We start from the raw sequence: 23,464 nt of genomic DNA, 5'->3' as shown, positions 1-23,464 counted from the left end.
CAGTTTGAGGTGGGTACAGGTATGGCTGTGTAATTAAGAAATTTGTAAACTTTGTGGCACATTGACCGAATGCTTTCTATCACAGCTTCTGTTTCATTGATTGGAATTTGGTAGACAAAACCTAGGTAAAAAACCTATCACAAACGTATGTGTGTGCATGCGTACATACACACACGTCAGCATTGTCATCACCACCACCATCTAATGGAGCCTCTTTCCTTGGTTATTTTAAGCCTGGAAACAAATCTGGTAATGGAGAAATATCACTTTGCTTGAAAAGGGACATCTGATAACCACCTGATCCTTGCATGCATAAGAAAGTAGATGTTTAAATAGTGATGATGATGATGATGATGATGATGATGAAAGTGAACCTTATTTTTTCGTAAAGCAATTACAAGGATCTGTTTCTAACTCTTTCTTGTCTTGCTACAGATAATGGTTTCAAATTCTAGCACAAGATCAGCAATTTTTTTTTTTTTTTGGTGGGGAGTCAATTACATCAACCCCAGTGCTCAACTGGTACTTATTTTATCAAGCACAAAAGGATGAAAAACAAAGTCAACCAGGGAAGAATTTGAACTCGAAATGCTACTAACGATTCTGCCAGCTTACCGCTTTTATCTTGCCACAGATATTAATACATATAAACATATATACACTCTCTGAGTGGTTGGCGTTAGGAAGAGCATCCAGCTGTAGAAACTCTGCCAAATTTAGATTGGAGCCTGGTGTTGCCATCCGGTTTCACCAGTCCTCAGTCAAGTCGTCCAACCCATGCTAGCATGGAAAGCGGACGTTAAACGATGATGATAATATAAAAGCTTCCAAATTTCGACTTGGAGATCTAAAATGTAATGCTTTTACAATTTGTTTAGATTATATAGCAAGGGAGCATCTTTAAAAATATTTACATTTACCCTACCTTTCAAGTAGCTTGCTTGTTGATCAGAATTAGATGTCTTATTTCTCTTTATGCGTTTATACGTAGTAACCAGACCGAATTGAAATAGAAACATTCGTTTCTAAACCACATAGCATAATGGATAAGAGAGTTACTGCCCTTAGTTAAGACAAAGGTTGAATTACTGATGTACAGAATAAACAGATTGAAATAAAGGGTACATGAAACAATTGAGGCTCAGTCCATGCCAGTATGAAAAGCAGATACGATGATGCTGATGGTGATGGTGCAGATAATGATGTTGATTGGGGTGGTGGTGATGTTTTTTTTTAACGACAAACTCATCTAAGACGTTTATTCAAAAGCTTAATACAATTAATTCAGATTTCCTCCTCATCATCATCATTTGATTCCAGGTAGTGACCTGAATAATAATAATAATAATAACAACATCGAAAAGATACCTTAGGAACGAGAACCCGGGTTCGAAATTTCCCCAAGACACCTCATGAAGGCTAGAGGGTATATCAGTCAAAACGTTGTGTTTAACAACAAACAAGATGAGGACAAATATCCGTCGAATGTAAATAATGTACAGAATTCCTCATCTCTTAAATATAGAATTGTAATTACACCAAGTTCCAATGCATTATAATAATAACAATGAAATTATTGTGTATAGTGCTCATGTACAGTACATGGAATTATGTACAAAAGTCAGCTTTGGCATAGCTTCTTAGGAATGGCATTCAGCTATAGAATTCATGCCAAAGCAGACATAGAATGTGTATGTGTATGTGTGAGTGAGTGTGTCTGTAAGTGAAAGAGAGTTCACATGTGTATGTAGAATACGTGTGCATGTATGAAAATGAATGTTGACAGTCTAGAGTTTCACTTGTCACCATCTGAGCAAAGCAGTGATATGTGTTGATATTCCTTGTTGATATAACAATCAGTCCCACTACATTTTCGAAGACAAGGGGAAAAAATTCTTTATTTGAAAGATAAGTAAAAGTTGGCAACAAGAAGGGTATCCTGTTGCAAAATGTTGTCACAAATAGTCCTGTTCAAACCATGCTTGCAAGGGGAAATGGATGTTAAAGAATAAAATAGCTTTATTCTTACTTTGATAATCTTTGCCTCAATTCTTTTATTTGCTCGTTTTTCTTCTGTAGCATTGATTTGAGATTTTTGAAAGGTGCTGTCTGGGATACCTTCTTCTCCATTTCCTGTAGACAGAATGGCAGTTGAAAAAAAAGTAAAACGCAAAGCAAAATTAATGAAAATTGAATTTATTGATAATAACAGCATTAGTGTTAACATATTTGTAACCAAGCTGAATGAGATTAACCTTGGTTCTATAATACAAGCTTTTTAATTTTAAAATGATTCAAATTAATTCCTTCCATCAAAATTTCATGTTTGGAGTTCACTTTGTAACCAGATGGTAGTTTTATCTTACTGCATGGCACTTTCAGCATGTTTTCTATTGTAGCCTTGAGCCAACCGATGCCTTGTGAGTGGACTGGGCAGGTGGAAAGTGTATGGAAACTTGCTGTGCATGTGTGTATGTTTGCATGTGTTATAATGATTTTGAATTTTGGCACAAGGCCAGTAGTTTCAGGGAGCAGGTAAGTTAATTACATCAATCTCAGTGGTCAACTGGTACTTATTTTATCAACCCTGAAAGGATGAAAAGTAAAGTCGACCTCCTTGAAATCTGAACTCAGAACATAAAGATTGACAAAATGCCAAAAAGCATTTTGCCCGGTGTGCTAATAATTCTACCAGCTGCCACCTAATGTGTTATATTGAAAACACAACAATGTCCTAATTTGATCTTTCTTTATTACAGCTTTTTCAAATCTGCATATCAAAACTTTATTGTTCATTTGAAACAATAAAGTACCTATATTCATATTTATCACCATTTCCAGACTATCTCGGCCTCATCTTAAGGATTTGGAGTGCTTTCAACTTCTTTATTATCTTTTTTATAGAAGGTGGCTTATGTTCATACAGACCCGCTCCCTAGAATTTGTCCATCAGAGCATTAGGCTTTACTGCATCAGATTCACATTAGTGATGTATGTATGTTGTATGTTAATTGTAGCCTTATGTTGTGATATTAGTATTGCTTTCATAATCAATTGTCTATTTCTGTGGTGTATCCTATAAAGAATTTTCTGTTAATATTTTCTTATTTAGCCTTGTTCTATGGTGTACACTATAATGCTTCTATTAAGGCAGAATACTATTTTCTTTGTAAAACTCTCTCTCTCTCTCTCTCTCTATATATATATATATATACATATATATATATATATATATATATATCTTATTTAAAACAGTTTGATTGGGTTCTCTGCAACTTAAAGTTTCACTGGCCCCTTACAGGAGTCTATCTCTTTCAGGCTTTGGATTGCTGAATGGAGAGATACAGGAAGTCCAAGATGGCTACCAGAAGGTAAGCTGCAATTGGTCAAGGCAGGTCACATGGTGTTGTGAAAGAATATTGTCAAAGAATATCAGATGCTTAATGAGCAACAGCAGTTCCATTAGAAAGGGGAATTTCTTTGACACCCGTGGCTGGACAGGAGGCAGTATCTACATATGATGTATATATGAAACAAGGTAAATAATGACAAATTCTTTTAGTACAAGGCAATTGTTTACCTTTTCAGCTAACTCCAACATTTCATTTACTTTCAGCAGTTCCTGTTTGGTAACAGAAAGATCAGATTCAACAGCCAGCAATTTCGGTTGTGTGTTTTGGTTCTGAAAATTTTAAGAAATGAAAACTTTTATTCAAATGCTTCCTGCGACATTTTTCATTCCCAGCAACCACATGTTTTTTTTTTGTTTTGTTTTGTTTTTAACATGTATAGTGAATTTATTTGCTTTGAATAGTGAAATTCATAGATTTATACATACCGTAAATCCTCGAGTATAATCCGCATTTTTTCCCCAAAATTTAAAGGTCAAAATCCCTAGTGCGTACTATATACAAGGTTAAAAATGTGATGTCAGGCGCAAAAATACCTTAAGCTATATTTATTTTTCACTGACGTTATTACTATTATTTCTTTATTTTCTGTAAACAAAGTGCACAAAAAAGCTACACATTTACATTATGTTATATATACAATAATAATAAAGGACGTTACCATATATATGTTTACAAACCAAGGACGTTATATAGATCTCCTTGACTCAAGTTAGAGAAGGGGTGCGTATTATACACAAGGTTTAGGCTTTTCAGAGGAACAGCCCCCTAAAAATCCCCTGCGTATTATACTCAAGGGTGGACTATACTCGAAGATTTACGGTAGTTTTAAAAAGATACTATTCAGTACCATTTAAAAATCATTTAAATAAAATAATTCTAAGTGAAATCACATGGATTTATTCATGCAAAATAAATATTTATATCATCATCAATTTTACATTGGCTCTTTCATTCATGCGGCATGAGTTGGAAATGTCAGCAACTGGCATAAGTGGCAGAAGCAGCATGGTGGTGGATGTGGTGGTGGTGGTGATGCCACTGCCAATACACTGATGCTAACGCCAACAATGACAATGTATTTCTGTCATTTCTTTCAGTACAGAAGACTCAGAAACTGGTAAAATTACCGAAGTGTCAAGTTCCCTTTGAACAGAATAAGCCTTGAAACAAATGCACATATAAAATAGCTTTCATTTTAATGAAATTCCACTCATCTCCATTTAGCTGCACGTTCATTTCTTTTACCTTCAATTATAAATCTGACATTTAAGTTACACAACTTTCCACTTTTTAGCATTTAAATGGACCGTATCCAGTCTAAATCTTCAACCTGTTTTATGTTGAAACTGGCCAGATCCAGCCTCTCACACATAACCAACAGTGTAATTCTAAAAATAAACAAATACACCATCAGACTTGAAGGTATGAGATAATGCATGAATAATCAAAATAATGAATAAATAAGCATTGTGTTTGACAGAGTAATCTGAATGTTAAATGGTTAAAATTCTTCAAATTGTCTTGTGTGAAAACAACTTTCATCATCATCATCATCGTTTAACGTCCGCTTTCCATGCTAGCATGGGTTGGACGATTTGACTGAGGACTGGTGAAACCGGATGGCAACACCAGGCTCCAATCTAATTTGGCAGAATTTCTACAGCTGGATGCCCTTCCTAACGCCAACCACTCAGAGAGTGTAGTGGGTGCTTTTACGCGTCACCCGCACGAAAACGGCCACGCTCGAAATGGTGTCTTTTATGTGCCACCCGCACAAGAGCCAGTCCAGGGGCACTGGCAACGATCTCGCTCGAAAACCCTACAAAGGCCAGTCAGGCGGTACTGGCAACGGTCACGCTCAAGATGGTACATCTTATGTGCCACCCGCACAAGAGCCAGTCCGGGGGCACTGGCAACGATCTCACTTGGCTTGCCGGGTCTTCTCATATTTATTCTCAAAGGGGTAAGCTATGTATATACACACATATATTGTAAACTATGAATATATACACTTATGCTATAAACTGTGTATGCATAAAAATTCCAAAACTGTTAAAAAAAAAAAGAACTATAAAAAATTATTCAGAGTGGTACTCAGTCAGACAGCCAGAATACTTCACTGTGGAATGGCAAGCAATTAAATTTCTTTCTTTTGTCACACAACTATTCAGCTAATCAGTCATTGAAATAATTGTTCCTGGTTTTGTTAATTATTTTAATTAAAGCAATAAAGTATTACGGAGTCCAATGTAGGTGATTCTTAAGGTTTCAGAGGTGGTTTTGCAATCAAATATTGGCAATGAATCTCACAATGCACCTTCAATACATTCAGTACAGACATTTTTAAGTGTACAGTGGATCCATTGTTCAATATGGCAGTCCACCATTATAAGAGCTCCACAAGTTGCAGATATCATTTAGAACAGGGGTTTTCAAACTGTGGTCCGCAAGGAAAAGACAGGGGGTCCGTGGACAGCAAATACTTTTTATGGGCAATTTGATTTTATATGTGTCTTTTAACCGAAATCTTTTAATTGACAATAAACTTATTTGTTAAATACTGTTAAATAAATAAATGTAAAAATGTTATTTTAAGCAAATATTTATGTATAAATTTCATAAGCGTTTATAAGGGGGTCCCTAAGGTAAAGCTTGAAATACAAAGGGGTCCACAAGTCAAAAAGTTTGAAAACCCCTGATTTAGAAAATTCTTCCACAACAAGAAATATAAACACTCCTTTAGTATCTGTTACCAAAGGTCTGGCAAATAATGATAATAATAATAATAATAATAGCTGTCATTGTTATGATCATTTTAAAGTTCACTTTTTCATGCTCACATGACTTGGATAGAAATCAGTGAAGCAGATTTTCTATAGTCTGATGCCCTTCCTGTTGCCAACTTCACCTGTTTCCAAGAAAGGTAATATTTCTCCATATCCAGAAATATATGCATGGAAGATTATACATGAAAACAAAGGCAGTGCATTTTGATAGAAATTTTGTAAGAAAAAGGGTTAAATCAAGTTCCCTTTGAACAGAATAAGCCTTGTATTTACTTGAGCTCAATTACAACTCATCCCACTATCAAGGAGTCCCACACAAGCTACTATTTAAATCTGCTCTCTACAACATCGAATTGCATAATAACAAAAATACAAACCATCTGGAGTTCAGTCTTCAAATCAGTCATTTGTTTTTCCAGGTCTTGAATGACTTCATCATTATCTGGTTTCTTGAAAAAAAATTTTTTAATCTTTATTTTAAAATGTGAATAATGAAATTTAAATTGTTGCACCAGAACAAAATTACCAATTAACAGATAATAATCAGGTATCTTAAGACAATTTGAAAAATGAAAAATGTACTAGAATCTTTATCCCCTTCAAGCTTTAGCATAACAACTGTGGGTGTTAGGTGCTTCCTACATAAATGATGTATAGTGAAGTGGGTTATTTGCTTTGCAACCTCTTCCATACTTTTCCTCCAGGATTCATAGCAATAACTAAACTTTGTTTAAATGATATAACATACAACATTTTGGTATTGCTATGTCGCAAGGAGATAGTTAATTAGTTAGTTTAGTTAGTTCTCTTTGTGCCACGAAGTACAAGCAGCTGCAACACAATCTCTCCCACCAGATCTGTTTTTTGCCACTGTTCTGGTCTCATCTCCTTCCCTTATCAATGGTCCTTCACCATGTGGTTTTAGGATACCCTGCTGCACTTTTCCCCTCAAGCTTCGACTTTAGTGCCACCATGCAATGCTTTTCTTGATTTTGTATGAGAACATGTCTAATCCAACTCCAACATCTGCATCTTATTTCGTCACAGAGCCTGTTGATGCACATTGTCCTTTCAACTGTGTCATTTCGCACTCTTTGCAGCCAGTATTCTCCTTAAGCATGTGAATTGGAAGCTTCCCATTGTTTTTTTTACTTCCTTTTTTGTCATACGAAAATAATTGGTGTATTATTTATGATGTATCATCAGTAAAACGAAAGCACCAAATGGCAGTTTCAATGAGAGAGTCCTAAACCAGAGAAAAGATAACACATTCATTCTGGTCCAAAGCTAGCTACATAGAAGAGATTTTATAAAAAATGAAAATAGTGAAATGAAACTCACCTGATGTTGCCAATTAGGAATATTTTTTAATTGTTTCTCGCTTAAGATGAGCCTCTCAGATAATTTTTCTTTCTGATTCAGAACATCAATTGCCTGCAAATGTTATCAAAAACAAATCGAACTTTATTGGCATGAATTTATGATGGTGAAATATAGAAATATAAGCAGAAGACGTTTTCTGTTGGTGTAAAGTAATAAATTGAATATTCTTTGATCTGTTCCAGTCATTTCACTGTGGCCATGCTGGAACACCACCTTGAGAGATTTTAGTTGAACAAATTGACCCCAGGACTTTTCTTTAAGCCTAGTGCTTATTCTATTGGTCCCTTTTGCTGAATCGCTAGGTTACAGAGATGTAGCCACGCCAACACTAGTTGTCAAGCAGTGATGGGGAAACAAATACAGACACAAAATACACACACACACACATATATATATGACAGGCTTCTTTCAGCTTCTATCTACCAAACCTACTCACAAGGCCTTGGTCAGCCTGAGGCTATAGAAGATGACACTTGCCCAAGGTGTCATGCAGTGGAACTGAACCCCAAACAATGTGGTTGGGATGCAAGCTTCTTACCAAACAGCCACGCCAGCACCTATGTTGTTTTTTTTAAGGTTTTATCCTAAACAACGCTTAGGACTACTGTAATGTAGCTACAAAGAAGGAAAAGAAGGGTCCTACGAATTCAAAAGATGTTGATTCACAAAAAGATTAAAAGGACTGAATATCATTGACCAAAGGAAAATACAAGACGATGGCAGTGAGTTCCGTAGAAAGAAGCCATTAGAATAAATTGACTTATGACTAACAGGAACAGAATGTCACAGCTTGAGTGAAATAGACTATTGGGATATAAATTACTTAGAGAACCCATACACATGAAAAATAATAGTCGAGTTAATGACACCACATTTAATATAGCTATGCATTAAAAAGTTGATCTGGTGCCATGTACAAAGCAACCAGCACACTGTGAAGTGGTTGGTGTTAAGAAGGGCATCCAGCTGTAGAAACCATGCCAAAGCTGAGAGTGGAGTGTGGTGCAGTCCTCTGGCTTGTCAGTTCCAGTCAACCCATCCAACCCATGCCAGCATGGAAAATGGACATTAAATGATGACGATGATGATGATGACAACAATGATGATAATGATGATGGTTTAAATGAAATACAGGCACCTGTACATTAGTTTAAATTAGTGTGGGCTACAAGAGGTTCCAGACGACCATGTCCAAAAACTTGTGGTTGTACCTGTAATTATTTTTAGTTGAGAAAACCAATATTAATCTCAAACTTAATGAACATAGCAGGGTTTGTTACCACAGACTTCTGTTCAGAGGTTAACACATCAGGCTCACAACCACAGAACTAAAAGCGGATCTTGTTCAAAACGGGGGCACCAGTATTTTCTTAACGAAACACTTTGAAACTTGGGACACTGGTAGAATGTGTCATATAAAACATCTTTTTCTCTTAGTCTTCTTAACAAAAAAACGTACATCACAAGTTATTTCATGTTAAAGTTGTCGTATTTCTGTAATTTCAACCAATGACTGACGTCCATTCAGCCGTAAAAATTAACTGCTGACTACGTAAACAAACGATTCTCGGCGGTGATAAAATTATTATTTCCTTGTCAAAAAATGGCTGAAGCATATTGGCAGTAGCTAATGAACCTTTCTATTATAGGCACAAGGCATGGTTTTTGAGGGAAGGAGCAAGTCGGTTAGGGTTAGGGAAAACGAACACACGTGTGTTGCCTCTGCAAAATGTCAGAAGTAATGGAGATTAAATACGCTTTACACCGCTTAGGAGTAACTGTAAACAGCTGAATACTTGTCAGTGATTGGTTGAAATTATCGAAATAAGACAATTTTTTACATGAAATAAATCCGAATACAAAAATTTTTTTCTGTTCTATAACACAAAAAATTTGTCAGACATTTAAGAAACAAACAAACAAAAAAAACCCAGCTATTTACCTGACCTTCAAGGCGTGACAGTTTTTGTTTGAGTCGAGCATTTTCTTCTTCTAATTCAGTAATACGCTGAAAATATATGAATTAAATACTGAGTTATCAATGAAATATCAGTGACTGAATTCTAGAATACTGACTGGGTAATAATGATCATATGTTTTGTTAGTGTATTCTCTTTGCAATCAAATTTAATATAAAATCACAAAATATGTATAAGCGATTAAATAAACAGCAGAATACACTGCACAAATGTTTGAGAAAAATCAACCATCAAATTGCACATAATAATACTTTCTGACTTTGGCACAAAGCAACAGCTTTGAGCGAAAGGGGTTGGCCCCAGTACTTGACTGGTATTTATTTTATCGACCTCCAAAGGATGAAAGGCAGGCAAAGTTGACATCGGTGGGATTTGAACTCAGAATGTAAAGTGGCAGAAGAAATACTGCTCAACATTTTTCCTAATGCACTAATGGTTCTTCTACCAGCTCACCACCTAAGAGTTGACTAATAATAATATAACTGATAAAGATATGGGAAGTTTTGGTACAGCTGTTGTAGCGCTGTCTTATCTGGCACCACTGATACAATGCCGACATATTTGACATCAGAAGTTTTAAAGTTTTACTTGTTTAATGTTTCTCTCTCCCTCTCTGTTTGTGTGTGTGAGCATATTCCTCTATCATCATCATTTAGCATCTGCTTTCCATGTTGGCATGAGTTAGACGGTTTCACTGAAAGTGGTACATTGTCGGGCTACACCAGGTTCCAATCTGATTGGCATGGTTTCTATGGTTGGATGCCCTTCGTAATGCCAACCCCTCCAAGAGTATAATGGGTGCTTTTGACATGCCAGTTACATGACACTGTCATCAGCCATGACTATGATCTTTATGTGTATAAAGAGAGGAAAAATGTTTATGTCAGCTGTGTTCAATAACTCGTAATGTCTCTTATTTCTTTATTGCCCACAAGAAGCTAAACATAGAGGGGACAAACAAGGACAGACAAAGGGATTAAGTCGATTACATCAACCCCAGTGCATAACTAGTACTTAATTTATTGACCTTGAAAGGATGAAAGCAAAGTCGACCTCAACGGAATTTGAACTCAGAATGTAACGGCAGACGAAATACCGCTAAGCATTTCGCCCGGCATGCTAATGTTTCTGCCAGCTTGCTCCTTTAACTTGTAATGTCTCTCTCCCCTCTTTCTTATTCTTCTTATCTGCATGCATGTGTTTGGGTATGTGCATTTGCCTCCAGTGCCAAAAAGTACAATCACCAAAACAGGTTGATTGTCAAGGCAGTCATGTCAGATCATTAACATCCAAACAGTGGCAACTAATCGTCTCATTCTGAACTTATCAATATCAAATATGTTTGATTAATTTAATTTCATAATGGTTTCAATTTTTGGCACAAGACCAGCAATTTTGGGGGAGAGGGCTAGTCAATTATTGACCCCAGTGCTCAACTGAAACTTATTTCACCAACCCTGAAAGAATGAAAGGCAAAGTTGACCTTTGTGGGATTTGAATTCTGAAAGTAAAGACAGACGAAATGCCACCAAGCATTTTGCCTGATGTGCTAACAATTCTGCCAGCTCTAATAATTCCAAGTCTTTTATCAATACAGATATTAATATATTGTGATAGGATCCCATATTATTAACATCATTGTCATTATATAGCTACAGTCAGCATAATGTTTGATATTCCGGAAGGAATAAATATGTACAAATGTCTACAAACAATTTTGTTTCATCATTTAATTTAAATAAATACACATACCATCTGAAGTAAATCAGAACCACCAGATTCATTCATTGGCATCAGTTTTACTCTAACAGGAGAGTCTTTCTTTTTGCTTGAAAATTCTTGTTCTTCAAATAATTTAATTTTTTCTAAAAGTTCTCTAGAAAAAAAAAAAACAATTAGATAGCAACAATACCAAAAAAATTATGCTTTATTTCAATTCAATTTAGGACTACTTGTTTTTAGTCTTCACTTCTGTCAGCCGTTGTCCGGCAGCCATGCTGGGGTACAGTTCTGAAGAACTTAAACGATCAGATTGATCTTGGTTTATATTCCAAGGTCAGGTAGCTACTACATATTGGTCTCTTTTTGCTGAACTACTAAGTTACAGCAACAGAAACAAATCAACCTACTACTAGGAACATACTCAACACTTAAATGTGTGTGTGTGTGTGTGTGTGTGTATATATTTATATATACATATATATGAAATCGAAATAAATTGGACACTAAACTCCACTTGCGAAGACCTGTTGAGGCAAGTGAAATCGAAATCGAGTTAAATTGGACATGAAACTCAGCTTGCAAAGACTTATTGGGGCAAGCAAAAGCGAATTTGTGATGGCACCTGTGCCCAGCATTGCCTTTCTGGCACTTGTGCCCGCGGCATGTCTAAGGACTTTCGAGCGAGATCGTTGCCAGTGCCCCTGGACTGGCTCTTGTGCGGGTGGCACATAAAATACACCATTTTGAGTGTGGCCGTTGCCAGTACCGCCTGACTGGCCTTCTTGCGGGTGACACGTAAAAGCACCCACTACACTCTCTGAGTGGTTGGCATTAGGAAGGACATCCAGCCGTAGAAACTCTACCAAATCAGATTGGAGCCTGGTGTAGCCATCTGGTTTCACCAGTCCTCAGTCAAATCGTCCAACCCATGCTAGCATGGAAGGCGGACGTTAAACGACGATGATGATGATGATGATATAATCTCGCAGAGGCTGAAGTCAGTGGTGTGATTAAAGTGCCCTAATGTGGAAAGGGTGCAGGGGAAGATGAAATTCAGTCTGAAATGCTAAAAGCCTCAAACAGGGAAGGTATTTCCTGGCTGACTTGTGTAAGGTGTCATGGTGGCATGCACCTCTGGAAAGACACCAAAGCAAAGACAATCCAGATTGATAATCTCGACTTTTAAGAAGAGGGATAAGAGAGTGAGAGTGCTCTAACTAAAGAGGAATCTCCTTGTTAAAGTCTATACTCGGTGTCTGGGAAAAAGATACAAGGAAATTGCCGAACTCAAGCTTGCTTACAAAACAGTGTGACTTCCATTCTAGATGCGGCGCAACCAACCAGATATTCACTCTACAACAAATCTTTGAGAAATCAAGGGAACATTGTCAAGAGGTGTATGCTTACTTTGTAGACCTTGAAAAAGCATGTGACTACATGTTACAGAACATGTTGTAGAGGACATTGCAGGAGTTTGGGATTAATGAGCACTTGAGGCGGTACCATGTAAAAAGCACCTAAGCTGGTGTCACACAAAAAGCACCTGTCCCAGTGCTACATAAAATACACCCATGTTGGTGCCATGTTGGAAGGCACTTATGCCAGTGTCACATAAGAAGCACCCAGCACTCTCTGTAAAATGGTTGGCATTAAGAAGAGCATCCAACCATAGGAAGCACGCCAAAACAGACGACTGGAGCCTGGTGCAGATCTCCAGTTTGATAGCATCTTATTTCTTTATTGCCCACAAGGGGCTAAACATAGAGGGAACAAACAATGACAGACGAACAGATTAAGTCGGTTACATCGACCCCAGTGCGTAACTGGTATTTAATTTATCGACCCCGAAAGGATGAAAGGCAAAGTCGACCTCAGCAGAATTTGAACTCAGAACATAACGGCAGACGAAATACCGCTAAGCATTTCACCCGGTGTGCTAACGATTCTGCCAGTTCGCCGCCTCTAGTTTGATAGCTTCTGTCAAGCCATCCAACTTATGCCAGCATACAAAATGAACATTAAATGATGAGGATGATCGTGATGGTCATGATGAAAGTTATTCAGGCTTATCTCTTCTGAAGAACATCACCAACGTTTGAGCAAAACTGTGGCTGTGGAAAAATAATCATAAAATTTGTATAACAAAGTAAATAGTGGAAAGTGGTCAGAATACTTACACATTCTCAAGTTCAGATATATCAGCCTTCAATTTCAAATGCCAGTTCTCCGATTGCTGGAACATTTGTCGCAAAAGCAATATGTTGGTATGAGCCATGTTAATCAGTTCTGACTCCATATCACCTCTAATCACTTGAAGTAGTCCATCTAACAATTCTTCAACTTCATAATTAGTGTAAGTATCTTCAGTGAGCCTAAAGTACACAGAAAAATAATTACTATGCCAAAAGCGTATGCGAATGTGTGTGTGTGTTTAGAACCAAGAGGAAAAGTATGCAATACATGCTTTAGGTTTTATTTATTCATTTGAAGTTAAGCCTTCACACCAGTGTTACTCTGAGTTTCTCTACATTCATTAAAGCTACTCAAAAGATGGACAAGAAGTAAGATACTCAGCTTTGAAGATATGCATATATATATATTGTGTTCTGCTACACAATGGTAACACTCTGCTTTCTGTTCCCATAGCTTATAGCACAACCATGAAAGAATCATATGTAAATCTGAAAGCAATTTTAACAAGAATACAGTATGATGACCATACCTGGCATATGTGTGTAGATTTTAAGGCTGTGACCATGCTTACTGGCCTTCAGCTTGGCTGTACTAAATTTTGCTGCTTCCTGTGCTTATGGAATTCCAGAGCAAGAGCTGAACATTATGTATGCAAGGATTGGCCGATCCGAGATGAAATTGAACAAGGAAAACACATCATGCACAAACCACTTGTGAAAAGTGATAGAATTTTTTTACCACCTTTGCATATTAAACTTGGTTTGTTTAAGCAATTTGTGAAAGCCTTGGACAAGGAATCCTCCGCATTTGCATAACTTGCAGAAAAGTTCCCATCCCTGAGTCAAGCTAAGATTAAAGAAGGTTTCTTCATAGGTCCCCAAATTCGGAAAATTGTACTGGATGAAACCTTCATCACACATCTCAAGAGAAAAGAGAGGCTTGCCTTTGAGTCATTCAAGAAAGTTTGCGACAACTTCCTGGGCAACCATCGTTCAGAAGACTATGTGCAAGTTGTGAATTATCTGCTGAGTTATTATCATGATATGGGATGTAACATGTCTCTAAAAGTTCATGTGCTTCACTCTCATTTGGATTTTTTTTGCGGAAAATCTTGGTGATGTGAGAGATAAACATGGCGAAAGATTCCACCAGGATATTTCAGTGATGGAACGACGATTCAAAGGAAAATGGAACCCTGGCATGTTGGCAGACTACTGCTGGGGTATGAAAAAAGAAGATCACACTCTGCACAAGGGGCTTAGACGGGCAAACGTTGTTGAAACTGACAGGTGTGTTTGTAATTCATAACCAATATATGTTTTGTTTTAACAACTAAATTTTTTTTAGAAATAATACATTTCTAAATCTCTCAGAGAGATTTATGCAGTAGTGATACGACACAGGAAATGTCTCAAGGCCGACAGGAAGCGGTGCAGCTTCCTAGGTCTAACCAACAGTAGTATTATTCCCTTCAGGGAACTGTCACATTAAGTTGACAGCATACAACTACTTCAACTAAATTTTTGTTTTGTTTTTTGTAACTTTCAGCATTTACAATGTTGTGTTCAATACGCGATATTATGCAGTATATTATTAAACATATGGTTCATGGTACAGGAAAACGGTGCCTAATCTGGAGAAATAAAGGTCAGAATCAGAACCAGGACAATGTTTTGACTCAGAAACAAGTCTTACTTAACTTGTACTTGTTTTGAACTTGAAACTTGTTGCACAATGAATACTTTTCTACTCTAGGCACAAGGCCCAAAATTTTGGGGGAGGGAGCCAGTAAATTAGATCAGCCCCAGTACGCAACTAGTACTTAATTTATCGACCCCGAAAGGATGAAAGGCAAAGTCAACCTTGATGGAATTTGAACTCTGAATGTAAAAACAGACAAAATACTGCAAAGCATTTCGCCCAGCATGCTAATGTTTCTGCCAGCTCACCACCTTTTCAAGAGAAGAAATTACCAGCGATGGAGCAATGATAGACATTCAGGATGCATGGAAGTGTAGGTGCAAGAATATGATGACAGTGAAACTGAGATGAAAATAAGCAGCACGGCAGAGAAGGGTGAAGGTAGAGTGAACAGGAAACATTTGGTCTAATGCAACCTACTACACACGGGCTTCAAGATGGGCTGGGCGGGTCACATGATGAAGGAGTTAGTGAGGAGAATGGAAAGTAGTTGGGTCCTAAACCAGTGAACAGCACAAATGAGTATTGGCAAACAATACATATAATCAGAAAGGTGCAGCAGTGACAGACTTAGCCCTTTCTCTCTCTGCATAAATATATATATATATATATCATCATCATCGCTTAACGTCCGTTTTCCATGCTAGCATGGGTTGGACGATTTGACTGAGGACTGGTGAAACCAGATGGCTACACCAGGCTCCAATCTGATTTGGCAGAGTTTCTACAGCTGGATGCCTTTCCTAACGCCAACCACTCCGAGAGTGTAGTGGGTGCTTTTACGGGTCACCTGCACGAAGGCCAGTCAGGTGGTACTGGCAACGGCCACGCTCAAAATGGTGTATTTTATGTGCCACCTGCACAAGAGCCAGTCCAGGGGCACTGGCAACGATCTCGCTCGAAAATCCTTATACATGTCTCGGGCACAAGTGCCAGAAAGGCGACACTGGGCACAAGTGCCAGAAAGGCGACGCTGGGCACAGGTGCCGCCTTTCTGGCACTATATGTATATATATATATATATACCAGAGTAAGCACATGAAATGTGCAACAAGGTGGAAAAAAGAGTACTCAAATACCAGAGGTAGAGTAATATGCTTTATTTAAAAGCAGCAGAAATACAACAAAAAAACCGCTACTCTGAGTTTCACGTCCCCGTTCGAACGGGAACGTGAAACTCAGAGTAACGGTTCCCCTGTCACACCTCTGCTGCTTTTAAATAAAGTATATATATATATATATATATATACATACACACGCATACATCCATATATATATACACACAAACATATACACACATATATATATATATATCTATATAATAAATATATATAGGTAGCAAAATAAGGAGTGTGTTGTGCTACATAGTTTCAGGATTAAATAAAATGAGCACAACAATGAAATATTTGACATACCTGGGACACTTAAGCAACATTTAGCTACCTTGTGATTACTCTCATTGATTTTTCCTCCATATATATATATATATATATATATATATAAATATATAATAGTCACCATCACCATTGTTTAACATCTGCCTTCCATGCTGGCAAGGGTGGGACCATATATATATATATATATATATATATATATATATATATATACATATACATATATATATATATATATATATATATATATATATATATATATATACATATATATATATATATATATATATATATATATATATATATATATATATATATATATATATATATATATACATATACATATATATATATATATATACATATATATATATATATATATACATATATATATATATATATATATATATATATATATATATATATATACATACATATATATATATATATATAAATATATATATATATATATAAATATATATATATATATATATATATATATATATATATATATATATATATATATATATATATATATATATATATATATATATATATACATACATATATATATATATATATAAATATATATATATATATATAAATATATATATATATATATATATATATATATATATATACATATATATATATATATATATATATATATATATATATATATATACATATACATATATATATATATATATACATATATATATATATATATATACATATATATATATATATATATATATATATATATATATATATATATATACATACATATATATATATATATAAATATATATATATATATATATATATATATATATATATATATATATATATATATATATATATATATATATATATATATATATATATATATATATATATTCTTTTATTCTCTAACTTGTTTCAGTCATGTGGCTGTGGCCATGCTGGAGCACCACCATTAGTTTAACAAATTGACCCCAGATCTTATTCTTTGTAAGCCTACTACTTATTCTATTGATCTCTTTTGCTGAACTACTAAGCTTTGGGGACATAAACACACCAACATCAAAAGAGGATTTTGTTGTACACACAGGATTAAATATACGTTTAATAAATTCAAATACACAAAATTGAATAGACATTATGTGCATAAATCTATGTCAAATAAATCTAAATAAATATAATTAAATAGGCATTATGTAAATAAATCAATATCTAGAATTTATGATCCTATAATATTAATCAAATTGAATACACATTGAAACTCTAACTATCAGCTGATATATTCTTCTTATTCTTTTCTTTCTTTTCTTTTATTTGTTTCAGCCATTTGACTGTGGCCATGCTGGAGCACCGCCTTTAGTCGAGCAAATCAACCCCAAGACTTATTCAGTGTAAGCAGAGTACTTATTCTATTGGTCTCTTTTGCCGAACCACTAAGTTACGGGGACGTAAACACACCACCATCGGTTGTCAAGCGATGTTGGGGGGACAAACACCGACACACAAACATATATATATATATACATATATACGACAGGCTTCTTTCAGTTTCCGTCTACCAAATCCACTCACAAGGCTTTGGTCAGCCCGAGGCTATAGTAGAAGACACTTGCCCAAGGTGCCATGCAGTGGGAATGAACCCGGAACCATGTGGTTGGTAAGCAAGCTACTTACCACACAGCCACTCCTGCACCTGTCTAAATAAATTAACAATTATATTAAATAAATGAAATTATGATTTATAAGCTTCTTATAAATCATAAAGAATATATATATATATTTAGGATGTAAGTGAATATGTCAATATATTGCCCGGAAGAGATTTTTACCTTTTGAATTCATAATACAATTTTAATTGCAAAACATGAATGAAGATGAGAAATTGAAACATGTGTAGGTGACATGAAAGTGAGTATCATATAAATAAATTGATTTCTATGTTCACATTTTCCATTTTCTTTACATTATATATCTATACAAATACAAACATATACACATATAAATATCTATATAATAATAATAATAATAAATTGTATAAAAGATCATGGGTAAGGCCAAAACAATGCAAAGTAAATCACAAGGAAACAAATATGTGTGTGTGTATATATAATGTACACATATAAACTTACCTACTGCATTTCACATCATTAAAACAGGAACTTATTGCACGAAGTTGCTGACTTCGATGAAATCGTACAAAACGCATGTATGCAAGCACTTGAGCTTGGTGGTGCTCATTTAAACCAAGTACCGATGTCTGAAATTCAAAGAAAAATACACATATATAAGGTGTTCAGGCTAAATTTGACAGTTTGCATAAAACCGAAAGAAAACACATTATCTGATCCAAAAATAAAAGTATTTTAAAAATCAAAATATATCAACTAGATTATGGCTGCGAGAAAAGAGTTTATTCAAAGAAGCCACCCGCAGCTTCCACCATGGCTTCAAGATAGCTCCAGAATCCGGCACATGCATTCCTCATTGTATCCCTAGGAAGATTTTTGAATGCCTCTTTGATCTTAGTCACTAGTTTGGCCCTTATGTTGCATGCAAAGCAGTTGGTGTCTTTCTCAACTGCGCCCCACACATTGTAATCCATGGGATTACAATTGGGGAAATTAGGAGGCCAGAAACTGGGGCTGGTGAAACCATAGAAATTCTCCAGCAACCACTTCTGAATGACTCCAGAGGTATGGCAAGGAGCTGAATCCCGTCGCCATACAGATGGTCTACTAGTAGCAAATCTCTCCAGTCAGGGTTTGATCACAGTTACCAGCAGCTTCACATAGCAGCCTGAGTTGAGCCTAAGGCTCTGTTCAAAGACATGGGAATGAATTTAGGTGTGCAGATGCAATCAGAATACCTGTTGTGTCCCTTCTTGCTAGCTATAGCTTTGTAATCTCTTTGTTGCAGCTGTCCTTTAAAGTGTTCTCTGAGACTCCAGCTAAGAAGATCCGAAGAAGGAATTGTAATTCCGAAATATCGTCAGACTATAGATAACCAAATTACAACAGGTATATAGTCCATTTTTGTTTTATAGTGCATTGTTGTACCATTCTAAACTTTTATTCTTTACAAACAATACACAATGCTTCAAGTGAACTACAATATTCTCCGTAATTCTTCGAAACATATGTTGGAATAAAAGTATGCAGTTATAACATGCGTTTACTCCATTCTTTAGATTTATATACATATATATATATATATACACACACACACAGCCCTCAGGCTAAATGGATCCTGTCGAAATGTCCAACCCATGCCAGCATGGAGCATAGACATTAAACAATGATGATATATATATGTATATATATATATATATATATATATATATATATATATATATATATATATATATATATATATATATGTATATATATATATATATATATACATATATATATATATCAGTAATAACAATAAGCTTAACCTGAAGAAACAAAGGAATTGTCCCTTAGTTTATTTATATACAAGTGGAAGAGGAAGTCAGACTATATTCAGTGGAAGTTTTAGTGCCTTTGGGTCAGTATTGACCTGTGGTTTGCTACAACACAATCAGCTAAGTCTATATATTGCTATTATGGTTATCATTTAGTTTTATGTTATTTATTTTACTGTTGTTTTAATGCTCTTCGGTCATTGGTCTGTGGCCACTGTGAGGCACGATTGATTATATTGACCTCAATGTTAATCTCAGTCAGATATCTAGTTTATTGATTTCTCTTTGTCAATAAAAATATATGTGCAAATACACACACATAAACATACATATGCCTACGCATGCACATATATATGAATATACATATGCAAAATCACACACACACACACATATATAAACATACATTTATGCATGTATATATATATGTATATACATACATACACACATATAAATACACGTCTGTCCTACATGTATGTTTTGTAGTATTTAATGCATTTTTCCTTTATGGAATAACTGAACGCCACGCATCCCAACTTTTGTTATACATACATTATACACACACATACACATATATACATTCTCCCCTACTTTTTGTTAGAGTGTCCTAAGTTGAGATATACTCGGTTAGTTTCATTGCCTTTTTAGTGCTGCTGTCTATTTATTGACTAGAAAATATTAAATTTATCAAAAATGAAATTTACTTATTTTTAAGAGGATTCAAATTTACTCCTGCACTAATCTTAAATATAACTGTGATGAAAGCAGACATTCAAAACTTTAGCCAGTGCCTCCACCTAACAAAAATTCTTCAACGACAGCAAAGATGAAAATGACAATCCAGTTATCATGAATATATCCAGTTTTACTCTGCATAAAGGAAGAGATGAACATTTTGCTACTTATAGTGATATGATATCTAAATTCCCCTATTAGCAGCCATAAATGTAAATAGAACCTTTAGAAAGAAGAGAAAAAAGCTGTACAAAAATTGAAGAATGATACTAAATGAAACCAATAAAGAACAGGGCAATTATCATTATGGATACAAAATATTACAAAGGAAAATTACTTGAACGATTAATGGATAGTAACTGCTGCAAAGAGGAGACAAGAAACCTGGGGAAAACAACTATAAAGTAATGAAATCAGCTCATTAACCCCTTAGCATTTAAACTGACAACATCTGGCCATGATATTCTATCTATTTAATGTTCAAACTGACCACATCCAACCTCTCGCCAAGATCTTTGGCGATATTCTATGCTTGAGAAGACTCGTCAAGTGAAATCATAGTTGTAGTCAAATGCCAGTGTCATGTAACTGGCACCCATTACACTTTTGGAGTAGTTGGCGCTAGGAAGAGCATCCAGCAATAAAAACCATTCCAGATCAGACTGGAACCTGGTGCAGCTCTCCAGCTTACCAATTTTCAGTCAAACCATCTGCATGGAAAGCGGATGCTAAATGATGATGATGATGTTTTTAACAGTCACTACTCATTATTCACACACACAACACATTTATATAGACAATCAGACAAGGCGATAAAATACTATCAGTTTTCTCAAATAATTTTGGCTCAGAATTTTGGTTACTACTAAACCAAAATGACTAACCAGCAGTGCCAATCCTCTCTGATCGCATGACTCTTTCTCAGACATTACAGAGAACACAATACACAGACAGTAAGACGAGCACATCTCTTGACATCACTGTCGCAATCAGCCTTAAATTGTGACGTGACTACCTCATGCACTTCAATTTACACCCATACCCTCACAAGTGTTCGCATAAAGGAAATTGCACTTTCTCTCTTGAGTAGAGACACAAGCATTCTCAAGTAGTAGACAAGTTCTTAAATGTAATGATGTAAATATTTTATTTTACTTCATTTTCTGTGCCTGTATTTACATATATACATCATATATATATATATATATATACTAGCAGAAATACCCGGCTTTGCCCGGGTTAAAGAGAATAATGAAATCTAAAAACGCCGTCTAGACTACGCAACCCTCAACTGTTAGTAGCTACGATACCATATTTCTACATTAATAACTCTCCAATCCATGCCAGCATGGAACATAGACATTAAGTGGAATGCCAGTCTCTCATCTAGGAGGGCCTTGAAATCAATGTTACCAACTGGGGACTATGTGTGTCGTAGTGATAATAAAAAGACCCAAAGGAGGTCTGCAACGAAATAATTTTACTCAACACTTTGCAAGTGAATCAGTGGAGGCAAAGATGCGTCTCATTTACTTGACAATTTATGCACCACATTGCAGAAATCACAATGAAAGTATATCTGAAAGGGTAGTCTTACACTGTTGTACCGTTGAATTACAAATAATGCTCATCTGTTATGTTCGGGTTAAAATTTCATCAACATCAAAAATATATGAATTTTCATGGGAGTTATGGCCGTTATACATAGAATATAATTTCCAAATTTCATAAAGATCCGTTCAGTACTTTTGACGTAGTTTTGGATAAGAAAACAAATGACTAATGCGTGTGTTTGTGTGCATGTGTTTGTGTGTGATGGGTGTATATATGTATAGATATCTGTATGCATGTATATATATGTATATATGTGTACATATTACATGTACATCTATATATATATACATCTACACATGTGTATACATATACATGTATGCATATAGATCTATATCTATATATATATATCTATGTATATACGTGTACATATACATGTATATGTATACATATACATCTCTTTCTCTCTCTCTGAAAGTATCGAAATGTGATTGTTTCAGTTTGTGGAATAACGTGTACATAAACATCTATATGTATACATATACATCTCTCTCTCTCTCTCTCTTTCTCTTTCTCTCTCTCTATCTTTCTCTCTCTCTCTGAAAGTATCTGTCATTACAGTATCGAAATGTGATTGTTTCAGTTAGTAGAATAGTTTCATTTTTAAAGTGAAAGTATTTGACATGAGTGTTTTTGTTTCACTTTTGACACGTAATACTTAAATAGTGGAGGAGATATTATGTTGCTGTGGGCTCAAACTCTGGAAGAAGTTAAAATTTTTTTTGACTAAAACACAACTGGAACCCTAAGTAAGGCATCTGTAAAATTTGAATGAAATTGGTTGCGTAGTTCTCGAGTTTTAGGGATTCACACAGACAGACAGACACACATTCTCATTTTTATATATATAGATAACAAAGGGAGAAATTCCTTCATTTCTTCTAACTAACCATATCATTATTACTAATATACTATCCTGTACATTACCAAAAACGTTTTATTCATATATATATATATATATATATATATATATATTAACAAAAACATACAGGCACACATATACATCAATACACGAATAGGCCCATATATAGATACATACAAGTACACTTGATACAATATACATATATAAGAAAGTTTTTTACAAGCACTACTGGATTACTTG

At 35.2% G+C, this 23,464-nt stretch overlaps 1 protein-coding gene across 1 annotated transcript in view; it reads right to left on the bottom strand.

Moving 5' to 3' along the window:
- Positions 1–23,464, bottom strand: part of LOC106869482 (leucine zipper transcription factor-like protein 1) — a 29,791-nt gene that overhangs the window by 1,806 nt on the left and 4,521 nt on the right. Inside the window, exons 2-9 of the mRNA XM_014915239.3 lie at positions 18,704–18,831; positions 13,461–13,655; positions 11,314–11,437; positions 9,525–9,590; positions 7,541–7,633; positions 6,577–6,648; positions 3,581–3,682; positions 2,030–2,133 (exon numbers count right to left, since the gene is read on the bottom strand). Coding sequence (XP_014770725.1) covers positions 2,030–2,133; positions 3,581–3,682; positions 6,577–6,648; positions 7,541–7,633; positions 9,525–9,590; positions 11,314–11,437; positions 13,461–13,655; positions 18,704–18,831 — 884 coding nt within the window. The remainder of the gene's footprint in view (positions 1–2,029; positions 2,134–3,580; positions 3,683–6,576; positions 6,649–7,540; positions 7,634–9,524; positions 9,591–11,313; positions 11,438–13,460; positions 13,656–18,703; positions 18,832–23,464) is intronic.

Source organism: Octopus bimaculoides, chromosome 6, assembly GCF_046866305.1.
Source record: "Octopus bimaculoides isolate indiv1 chromosome 6, ASM4686630v1, whole genome shotgun sequence".
In the NCBI taxonomy this organism is placed as follows: domain Eukaryota; kingdom Metazoa; phylum Mollusca; class Cephalopoda; order Octopoda; family Octopodidae; genus Octopus; species Octopus bimaculoides.
Note: the sequence above shows the minus strand (reverse complement) of the source record. Positions and strands in the feature narration are given on the sequence as shown.